Source organism: Danio rerio, chromosome 25 (genome assembly GCF_052040795.2).
Source record: "Danio rerio strain M-AB ecotype USA chromosome 25, GRCz13ab, whole genome shotgun sequence".
In the NCBI taxonomy this organism is placed as follows: Eukaryota; Metazoa; Chordata; class Actinopteri; order Cypriniformes; family Danionidae; genus Danio; species Danio rerio.
The window spans coordinates 32,627,790-32,640,054 of NC_141045.1; the positions used below are offsets into that span (position 1 = coordinate 32,627,790).

Sequence of the window (12,265 nt, forward strand, 5' to 3'; positions counted from 1 at the left end):
TGTTGGCTGTCCTGTTTTCAACTCTGCCCGCACATTTTCTATAGGATTGAGATCAGGGCTTTGTGATGGCCACTCCAAAACATTTACTCTGTTGTCCTTAAAGCACATTTTAACTAATTTGGAAGTATGCTTAGGGTCATGGTTTGTTTGGAAGACTCATTTGTGGCCAAGTTTTAATTTCCTGGCTGATGTCTTCAGATGTTGCTTCAGTATTTCTACATAATGTTCTTTCTTCATGATGCCATCTATGCTGTGAAGTGGACCAGTCCATACTGTAGCAAAACAGCCCCACAACATGATGCTGCCGCCCCCATACTTCAGAATTGGCATAGTGTTCCTTGGCTTGTAAGCTTTCCCATTTGTCCTCTAAATGTAACACTGGTCATTATGGCCAAACAATCTTAGTTTTATCAGACCACAGGACATGTTTCCAAAAATTAGTCATTTCCCAGTGTAATTTAGCAAACTGGAATCTTTTGTTGATTCTGGTTTGTTGATTTTCCCATGTTGTCAATACTATATGTTCTTCAATACTATACTACAGTTGTGCCTCCAATTAACTCAGATGTTGTCAATTAGCCAATCAGAAATTTTCAAAACCTTGACACCATCATATCAGCTTTTCAAGAGGTATAATAATCTTATTGTATGAAAACTTGACATTTAAGAAAAGTTATAACAATTTCTCAAAAAATATCTTTCTCATTATTCTGCTATTAAGCATAACAGATACAAAATTGATAATCCTAACTTACCTAAAAGAGAAAATGTTTAGTCAAATTAACATCTTACCTTCTTATATGCCTTTTTATACAGTGCATGTAGACTTCTGGTTTCAAAATTGTACATTATGATATTTTATGACAATTGTACTCGTTTATGTGTTATACATGTTTATATTGATCACTGTACTTACAGAGGAGAGTACAAACCAGTAGTAACATCTGAAGGTAGGAGGTTTTTCCGCCGGTCATTGTAGCTACCCGGACACATTTCTTCAAACACAACAACAGTGATTATATTACTATTACACAAACGTTGAATCTTGAAGAATACATGGATCAAACAGCTTGAAACGATTGTTTGTAAGTATTAATATAGTTGATAATGTTTGGGTAAAAAACTGTCGCGTCATTGAAAATAGACTGACAACGTTAAAACGTGCAAACGCAAGTAGTTACACAACATACCATCAGTATATTTACATCAACAAACTTTGCTTTTAATAATAATAAGGCACCTATAGTGTTTGTGTGTTTAAATGTATAGTTCAACCCGAAAGGAAAATCCTGTCATCTTTTACTCACCTTTTACTTGTTTCAACCCTAATGACTTTCTTTATCCACTCAAACACAAAAGAAGATATTTTGAAGAAAGCTGAAACGATAGTATTAGTTTTTCTGCAGCGGTTATAGGTTTTCAGCTTTCTTTAAAATATCCTATGTGCTTAACAGAGTAAAGAACCCCGTAAAGTATTGATTTAAAGTTGGTTTTATATTCGCACATTCGTTCAGTGACATCGTGTTGCATGTTCCCTATATTGTACCATGGTACTTTGAATATTCGGCTTGAAATCACATGTAAGTATGACTTCAAAACAGCATTACAACTATTTATTTGACTGTGAACAATGTTGTACTTTAAAAGCCTTTTGGCTGCTAATATAAGTACTTACAATTTCCAAAGAATACTTTTCTGAAATTATATTATTAATAAGAAAGTCCAAATGTGCAAATATACAAGCAGCTTTACCTCAATACATGAGGTTAAGGAACCAATTTTCATTTGAAGGCGAACTATCCCTTTAATAATAACTTTCTCAAATACTACAATGAAATATGGGAGTGCTTGCTTTACTGCAATGGTTACTAAAGTGGGGGTCACGAGATGGGGGTCGCTTGGTGATTTCCAAAATTCTCAAATATGTTATTAAACTATTAGAATTATCATTTTGTAACCCCTAGTGCAATTAAAAGAAAATGGGAGCTGGAACTGAAGATCTGTTTTAGATTATATTCACTCATATTCAGTTTCTTTAAAACATAGATTAATACAATTTAAAGTAGTACACAGAGACTACATTGGACCAAAGTGAAACTAGCTAAATTAAAACTAAATATAGAGCCCAATTGTGATTAGGCATGGGACGATAACTGTTTTTAAGGTATACCGTGGTTTGGAAAAGTCAAGGTTTTAAAACTCTCAAGATATTCTACTATACCCTTCCTAAGGTACAGTTGAAGTCAGAATTATTAGCCCCCTTTTGATTGATTTATTTATTTATTTTATATTTCCCAAATGGTATTTAAAAGAGCAAGGACATTTTTACAGTATGTCTGATAATATTTTTTCTTCTGGAAAATTCTTATTTGTTTTATTTCGACTAGAATAAAAGCAGTTTTGAATTTTTAAAAGCTATTTTTGGGACAAAATTATTAGCCCCTTTAAGCTAACTTTTGTTTTCGATAGTGTACAGAACAAACCATCGTTATAGAGTAACTTGCCTAATTACCCTAACCTGCCTAGTTCACCTTATTAACCTAGTTAAGCCTTTAAATGTCACTTTAAACTTTATAGAAGTTTCTTAAAAAATATCAAGTAAAATATTATTTATTGTCATCATGGCAAAGATAAAATAAATCAGTTATTTGAAATAGTTTTTTTTTAAACTATTATTCTTAGAAATGTGCTGAAACAATCTTCCCGCCATTAAACAGAAATTGGGGGGAAAAACAGGGGTAATAATAATTCAGGAGGGCTAATAATTCTGACTTCAACTGTATGTCTAAGATTTCTTATTTATTTCTTTATTTTTTTTAGGACAGCAGTATCTCTTTTAGAAAAGATATCCAAAGATGCTTTTTTAAATTATAAAGAAATCTGTGTTTATGAAACAAAGACAGCAGAAGTGTATGATGCATTTGAATTATTTAGCCTGGCATGTTTGCTGCTCCAGAATATTTGAAATGTTTCTCAAAATGAAATATATTATGTTCATTAGGGGAAGTTCTTTTACCCAGACATTTATATAGAATATATTTTAGAGCAGTAATCACAATACTGGCAAACCGTAATATTTTTATCCAAGGTTATCATACCATCAGAATGTTATACTGGCCTGTGACTAGTTGTGACAAATGTAATATTGAGCCAGCTACACTACCTCATATGTTTTGGGCTTGTTCAAAATGAAAGGATGGCAGCTAATTACATTTTTCTCTGATGCATTGATTATGTATTTAGAACCTGAGGCCATAATTTCAATATTTGGTATCATACCACAGTCCTCATGTTTTAATAATAGTAGGATCAAAGTGATTGCCTTTGCTACGCTTTTAGCTAGAAGGTAAATATTGCTGAAATGGAAGGAAAATTTCCTCCAACCTTTAAGTAATGGCCTATAGAGCTTTTACATCACCTGACCTTACAAAAAAATCAGATTTACCATAAGAGGTTGTACTGATATTTTACATATACCACCTATTTTACATCACATAAAGAAGATGAACCCCTCAGTTATTTTAGAAGAGTAGAACCTTTCTATGTTATTATGTAATAATGTACCTTTTATTTTTTTATTCCTTTTATATATTAGAGTGAAATATGTTTTACTTAATATTATTATTTATTTGTATTTTATTTTAATATTATTCATATATTTTTGTAGAAGCCAAATATATAGACAGTTGAAGTCAGAACTAATAAACCTCCTTTCAATCTTTTTTCACAGTATGTCTGATAATATTTTTTTCTTCTGGAGAAATGCTTATTTGTTTTATTTCGACTTAAATATCTATATTATATATAATTTTAAATTTTTTGAAAAACATTTAAAAGGTCAAACTTATTGGCCCTTTTAAGCTTTTTTTTTTCGATAATCTACAGAACAAACTATCGTTATTCAGTAACTTGCCTAATTACCTTAACCTGCCTAATTAACCTAGTTAAGCCTTTAAATGTCACATAAAGGTGTATAGAAGTGTAAAATATCTAGTAAAATATTATTTACTGTCATCATGGAAAAGATAAAATAATTCCGTTATTAGAAATGAGTTATTAAAAGTATTATGTTTAGAAATACGGTGGTATTAGTAGGTATAGTAGGTAGTGCTGTCGCCTCACAGCAAGAAGGTTGCTTGTTCAAGCCTCAACTGGGTCAATTGGCGTTTCTGTGTGGAGTTTGCATGTTCTCCCTGCATTCACGTGGATTTCCTCTGGGTGTTCCCCTCAAGTCCAAAGACATGCTGTACAGGTGAATTGGGTAGTCTAAATTGTCTGTAGTGAATGAGTGTGTATGTGGATGTTTGCCAAAGATGGGTTGCGGCTGTAAGGGCATCCGCTGCATAAAAATGTGCTGGATAAGTTGGCGGTTCATTCTGCTTTGGCGATTCCAGATTAATAAAGGGACTAAGCCGAAAAGAAAATGAATGAATGAATGAATGTTTAGAAATGTGTTGAAAAAAAAAATCTTCTCTTTGCTGAACAGAAATTGGGGGAAAAAATAAACAGGGGGGGCTAATAATTCTGACTTGGTTTTGTTTGTTTGTTTGCTGTGTTAAAAAAAAAGAAAACGTAAAAAGCTATTTGTACTGCATGTTTGATATCAAACGTGTTCAATAAAAATACTGTTGGAATAAAATTATCATGTTGTATCCATAACTTACAGAAGATAAAAATACTATTTACATAAAAAAATACATGCAAATAATAAGCCATCAGCTTTTCAATTTTATATCCATCGTATTGCGACTCCTGGTGTTATTACACTAGTTGCAGCAGATTGATTTTACGTCACAATGTTAAACTTTGACACCTTTACGGTACTCACACACATTAAAAATAAAGGCCACGACTAAACATGGTGCATAAACTCTCAGTGGCAGCCTCCAAAATTAAACCAAGAATAATCTTGTGCTGTAAACACTCTGCCCACCATTCTCATGAAGTGAAGTTTATATTAAATTAAACAAATGAATAATGACTATAAAAGAAATCATATGGTTATTTGACAGTTGCAATTGTTGTGTTGTAAACATGCTCATGTTTATATAGTTCCTATTGCTGTGTGTGCACCAATGTGTGCAGTGTTTGTATGTTTATTACCACCTCTGAGTGTAGTGAGGGTTGCAGCTCACTGGAGTTGTTATTTTGGGGGTTGCAGACTCAAAAATTTCGATAGCCCATGCTGTAGTGAGTGATTTACTGAAAACACCTGAAGATGGCAGCAAAATCCTTCTGTTGGTGAGAAAAAAATGAAGTAAATTGTGTCTAAGTTGTAAAATCCTTGTTTTTAATTTTATTTCTCAGAGACTTTTAAGCTTTAGATGAGCGATAAAAGGCAGCGAGCGAGAGTCCAGGGCTCCTGGGCCAAACCTGTTCAGAAACCACAGCGGCCATCTGGTATGCCAGTTTTCTATTATGTTTCTATTCTAATAACTGTAACGCATAATATACACTACCAGACAAAAAGTTTGGAAATTGTAAGATTTTTTATGGTTTAAAAGAAGCCAATGGGGTCTATGCACAGCTAGTGTTAAATAAACTTGAGTTGAAAGGTTAATGTGACAGTTTAATTTTATTCAACAAGGGAGCTTTTACAGCATCAATGTTGTAATTTGATTACAATACATTTAGTAAAATATACTTAAGCGTTCGTTTAGTTGTTGATCAAGCATAAAACAAGATGCAAGACTGTTATGATCAGCAAGCGAGCGCATAAACTCCATTGAAAATACTGGAGTAAAATAAACTGCCATAGTTTAAAGACATGGCCGGGGGAAATGAAATTTAATGCAGTGCTTCTTGTCCAGTCTGAGACCCACTTTATATCGTATATCTATCAGACAGTGAAGATATCAGGAGCTGATTTTTTTCTGAAGAAATCAGATCTAAAATGTGGCAATTTTGTAATGGAAAGACAGTTTTGCCTGAGGCTGGCTGGTTGAAAATGAAAGTCTGTGTGCATATACCCCATTTTGCTCATCAAGGCTGCATTTATTTGATCAAAAATGCATTAAACACTGTGAAATATTATCACAATTTTAAATAACAGTTTTCTTGGTGAATGTGGTTTCAATTTTAATTCATTTCAAGCTTTGATTCAAAGCTAAATTTTCATCATTACTCCAGTCTTGAGTGACAGAATTAATTATATGCTGTTCTATTATGATCAGTTATTATTGGTACAAAATCACTAATAATGATTCCTACAATTAGCAGTTCTGACATTTTTTGTCTTGCTTCGTAATATCGGGGAAAACTTTTAGGATTCTAAGATAAAAAAGAAAGTTCAAAATAATATCTTCTATCTCCAATCTCTTTTTTTGTTTGCATTTTAAATGTATTCACTTTTACTCTGGAGCAATATATTGTGATGAATAAAAGTAAATACATTTTTAATGGTACTTTAAAAAGGTATCAGTTTTCCAATTGACGACAACAATTATAATAATAATAGGATGTAACGGTGGCACAATGGGTAGTGCTGTCGCCTCACAGCAAGAAGGTCGCTGGTTCGAGCCTCGGCTGGGTCAGTTGGCATTTCTGTGTGGAGTTTGCATGTTCTGCCCGTGTTCGCGTGGGTTTCCTCCAGGTGCTCCGGTTTCCCCCACAAATCCAAAGACATTCTCTTTAGGTGAATTGGGTAAGCTAAATTGTCCGTAGTGTATGTGTGTGAATGAGTGTGTATGAGTGTTTCCTGGTGATGGGTTGCAGCTGGAAGGGCACCCGCTGCGTAAATTCCGCTGTGTTGACCCCTGATTAATGTAGGGACTAAGCCAAAAAGAAAATGAATAATGACTAATAATAATATTAATATAAATGTTTATTCTTGAGCAGATCATAATACCAGATTGCTTGCAAAAAATCAGATTTCATCCATAAGATTTATTTAAATGTTAAACTACATTTAATAAAATAACAGTTCTTTAATATTGCAGTTTTTATTTAAAAATAGTTTTTACTGTATTTCTTATCAAATAAATGCAACCTTTGTTAGCAGAATATGATTATTATAAAGCATTTAAAATGTTGTTGTTATTATTATTATTATTATTTTTATTATTTTTATTATTAATTCCAAACTTTTTACTGGTAAAGTGATTCAATAAATGAAAAATAGCTTGATTATTCAATAAATGAATGAAAACTCTTGTGCAGCAAAATATTAAAAACTTCATTAACTTGTGCTTAATATATTATTTCTTTTATTAAAATAAGTGATTTTAAAATAATTAAAAATATATCTTTTAGATTAAATAATTACATTACACAACAAACAGCTTGTAGAATTGTAAAAATGGTCATGAAAATTCAATGAAAATGAAAAAAAATTTTTTTTTTAAATAATCATATTCTGTCTAAATTAAGTGATTGTGTATGTTATTTTTGATTAACTACAAAATTAATTAAAATATATGAAAATATATAATTAATGAAAATTTATTATTTTTAGAATTCTTTTTGCCCTTAAAAGCAAATTTGTGGAAAAGTGAATAACATACAAAGTAATAATTATGGAAATTATTTTTAAAACACAAAGACTTATGAAAGAAAAAACCTAGGAATAACTATCCACATTCCCATTCAGTATATTCAGATAAATTTTACATGTATGAGTCACAGATACAATACAGGGGCATGTAAAAAATGAAATGACCTATTTTGCAAATGGGGAAACTTCATTGGTGAAATTATGATAGTATTTAATCATATCCTTTTTTTCTTTATTTAGTTATGATATTGTGGTTATATTATATAAACTAAACTGAACTTAAATTCTGAAAACTGCACTGACACTGTTTCAAATCACTATAATTTTCTATGTGAAGCTGCTTTGACACAGTCTACATTGTAAAAGCGCTGTAGAAAAAAAGGTGAATTGAATTGAATTGAATATATTTGCGTTCTTTCAGCTCAAGATGTCCAATCAGCGTCAGGATCATGGAAATCTGGACCACAATCTTTTGAGTTCCACCAGCCAGCTGACGTAAGAAACATTTCTTTCTCAACAAGTGCCACATTTGAGTTTCTCCGATTTATCCTGCGTCGTTTTTTTCCAGCCCATCAGAAAGGTTCCTGCAGAGAAAGTGATTGAGTGAGTAACTTGGGCATTTTTAAGCAATAAAAGCTGTTGATTGACAATAGATGTACTGGATCCAGCGTGTTGTTTTTCTTCTCTTTCTCAGAAATGCTGGTGACTATGAGATTAGTCAGGGGCCTTCTGGAGTATCCCGGTAAGAATAATCAATTTTAATGTGGCAGAAAACCTAAAAATTAAATATTAGGTTCATTTATTCATTTTATTTTCAGCTTTGTCCCTTTATTAATCTGGGGTGATTAGCAGCAGAATGAACACCAACAGTATATGTTTTACGCAGTGGATGCCCTTCCAGCAGCAACCCATCTCTAGGAAACATCCATATACACTCATTCACACACATAGGGCCCTATCATACACCTGGCGCAAGACGCGATGCAATTGTTGTTTGCTAGTTTCAGCTTTTGGCCGCAAGAGTCATTTTGACGTTTTGCACCACGCTGTTTAAATAGCAAATGCATCTGCGCTCATATGTGAGCCCATAGGCGTTCTGGTCTAAAAAAGGATGTGTTGAGGTGCATTGCTGGCGCATTGCTATTTTGAGGAACTATAATAGATCATTCAAGAGACCAAAACAAAGCCAGTCTAAAGTCCAGCGCAGAGCGCGTTAGTTGTGCGCCTCGCTTACACACTGCTTAATACACACAAGATGTACAGGAATAGGCAAAAATCTTTACATATTACAAAGAATTAAAATATTAAGGATATATATATATATATATATATATATATATATATATATATATATATATATATATATATATATATATATATATATATGTATGTATGTATATATATATATATATATATATATATATATATATATATATATATATATATATATATATATATATATATATATATAGGTTATAATAAGGATATATATAGGATATAAATATAAGGGATTAAAATATTACAAAACATATTATTTTCCAGCCTAAATAAATATAAAAAACATACTTTCATGCATTCTTCATCTTGGGAGGCTTTTTCAGTTTATTTATAACAATTTGCTTTTGTATAATGTTATTAGTATTTGCAGGATTATTTATTATATCCATATTTATATTTGTTTTATTAAAAACAAGCTTTGATTTGTCCACCTGTCAGGTTTTAGACCATATGGGTCACAGCATGTGTATTTGGATATAACTCTGTTTTTTGAGCACACTTCGTTATTATTGTTCATTTGTTCGTTTGCTGGAAATTAGAACTGAATTTAGAAATAGTTTTGAAACAAATCTTAACGCTTAACAAACAAAATTAATTATGTATAGGCTAATGGATGTCTGTGCGTTCAAGGTTTCCCTATCCACGAGAGTTAAGGTGAAAGTAAATAATGAGGAGGCTCATCTCTCATTCTCGCACTGCAGATGCTCTGTTTAACTGTTTTCTTGCTAGTTAGACGCTCAGTTTTTCCACCTACGAAGTCCGTCATGTAAATAGCAAATGCGCTATGACCTGATGCAACTGGCTCTTAAAGGGAATGGGAGATGAGACTCTGATTGGTTTATTCTCAAAACACACCTATAACTCATTAAGAAAAAGCTCAACCCTTTTATACCATGAGCCACAGAGCAAAGCGGATATTTCCGTCAATGAAATAGCAAAAGTGGATTCTGACACGCCCTTAATGCTTTTGCGCCCTGTGCTATGCACTTTGCACATGGATCGTCAAAATAGAGCCCATACACTACGGACAATTTAGCTTACTCAATTCCTTTAGCACATGTCCTCGGACGTGGAGAAAACCGGAGCACCCTGAGGAAACCCACATGAACACGGGGAGAACATGCAAACTCCATACAGATATGCCAACTGACCCAGCCAAGGCTCAAACCAGCAACCTCCTTGCTGTGAGGCGATCATGCTACCCACTGCACCACCTTGACACTCTAAATATTGTTTATTTTGTAAAAATATTATATTATTTTGTAAAAGATATTAGTATCTATTTATATGCTACTCTTTTGCTTATTTTTAAATTATAGTTATTATTTACCATCAAGTACTGATATTTGATAGCTGACAGAATTTAGCAACTAGTGCTTCTTTCATACATTGCAATTATCATTCATTATATCCCAATTACGTTCACGTGGGTTTCCTCCGGCTGCTCCAGTTTCCCCCAAAGTCCAAAGACATGTGCTATATGTAAATTGAATAAGCTAAATTAGCCGTAATGTTTCCCAGAGTTTGGTTGCCTCTGGAAGGGCATCCGCTGCGTAAAGCATATGCTGGATAAGTTGGCTGTTCGTTCCGCTGTGGTGACCCCTGATGAATAATGGGACTATGCTAAAAAAGAAAAGTAATAAATGAATGAATATCCTAATCATTTCATTATTAGCATTTTGTAATAAGGTACTAGTACCTATTATATCGTAATCATTTTAACAAGTTTTTTTTCATTTCATATTAGCACCTATGAGAAATGGTCGTAACTATTCATGCTGGGTTCAAGTGTTTCTTTATTAGACCCAAGTATCTTTTGTAACAGTTCTTATCTTTCTAATTAGTCAAATCTTAAAAAAAAAAAAAAAAAAAAAAAACTTTTATGAAATAAACGTTCAGAATGGCCACAATTAAATATGACATTTGACTAGTGAAATAAAAACTTTGGTCCCACTTTATATTGTGGCCTTAACTGATATGTACTTACACAAGAATTAATAGTTTGTTACAATGTACTTGTTGTGTAAATACATGTATTTACTGTGTACTTATGCTTGATTAAATACATGTATGTAATTACATCTGTAATTACCTTTTGTAATTACATTTGTAAATACATTGTTAACTATCCCTTACACCTCAACCCCCCCCTTAAACCTACCCATACCACCAAACCTGTCCATAACCCAACCTCTATCCCAACTCAAAAGCACCACAAGTGTTCTCAAATACATTATAAACACAGTAAGTACATTGTATTTATTTTTTTGATGCAAGTACATAGTAGTTAAGGATACTTAATATAAAGTGGGACCAAAACTTTGAACTAGTAACATTTAAAGTAATAGTATTTAATAAATATGTACTAATACTGCTAATACTACTGCGTTACTATTAGCAGCAAATTATTAAGTACTAGTGTTTATTGATAACACTTTATTTTGCTTCCTATAGAAATAAGTCATTTTAGCAAAAGTACATGCAACTAACCCTAAACAGTGTATGTAATTAAAAGTGCTCAGTACTTAAATGTAGAGTTACTGGTACAATAAGTAAATAAGTGCTACTATCTAAAGATTAAGTAGTATCTAATGATAGGTGCTAGTATGTAAAACAATAATGACTAAGAAAAAAAATACTGGTCACAATTCAAATAAATACTATTTAAAACTTAGCAAAACTCAATGAGAGATCCTCAAATCTATGGCTAATATCTGAAATGTGTTAATACCAATATAAATGTGTCAATACCAGTCACTAATAAATAAGTTCTAGTCTATCTGAAATACAGTATAAGTAATTTTTATAGCATTTAGGTAATACTGTTTACTGTTCTGTCCAGACTGCGACTTATACCGGGGTTTCTGCTGCAGGAGGAGGCCGACTGGATGTTTAGCAAATTACTTGCTGAACTACCCTGGTCACAAAAGACTAACCATAGGATGATGGGTAAGCATGTTAAAGTACTGTTCTGTACTGTACTGTACTGTACTGTAAATTGCCTTACCCCAACTCTACCTGTGAACCCAACTTTCACAGGAAACCTGTAGCAAAAAAATGTATGTCCAAAGACCTTATTAAGTATGATTTTTAATTATTTGACTTATGAAAACACAGGGTACGTCCTTTTAAATCACCACAACACTGTAATGCTAGGTCATATCCATGTCATTTTACAAATGTGTGTCCTTGTAAACCACATAAAGCAGTTCAAACACACACTCAAACAACCAGCCAAAAGTTTTAGAATAGTTTTTTTAAGAAGTCTCTTCTGCTCACCAATTGTCTGTTTTCTGGTTCTGCAAACAGATATCGAACTTCCGACCCACAGAGACTAATTGTAAACAAAGTAGCATTCAGTACCATTATCGCAGTAATTGTCACTCAACATGGTGAGTGCAAATATATCTATTAATCTGATAACCCATATTGTTTGCAAATATTTTTAAAATGTAGTGAAATTGCAGCTGGCCTCTTTATGGTCCTTCTTGGCTT

At 32.6% G+C, this 12,265-nt stretch overlaps 1 protein-coding gene across 11 annotated transcripts in view; it reads left to right on the forward strand.

Moving 5' to 3' along the window:
* Window positions 1-989: 989 nt before the first annotated feature.
* alkbh3 (alkB homolog 3, alpha-ketoglutarate dependent dioxygenase) overlaps window positions 990-12,265 on the forward strand; it is a 63,696-nt gene continuing 52,420 nt past the window's right edge. For 3 of the 11 annotated variants that reach the window (XM_087311207.1, XM_087311204.1, XM_087311211.1), the window contains exons 1-7: window positions 990-1,085; window positions 5,162-5,190; window positions 5,308-5,400; window positions 7,914-7,987; window positions 8,061-8,095; window positions 8,187-8,234; window positions 11,613-11,719. In XM_087311207.1, coding sequence (XP_087167333.1) covers window positions 5,325-5,400; window positions 7,914-7,987; window positions 8,061-8,095; window positions 8,187-8,234; window positions 11,613-11,719 — 340 coding nt within the window. In that variant the 5' untranslated portion in view covers window positions 990-1,085; window positions 5,162-5,190; window positions 5,308-5,324. 11 annotated transcript variants of the gene reach the window in all.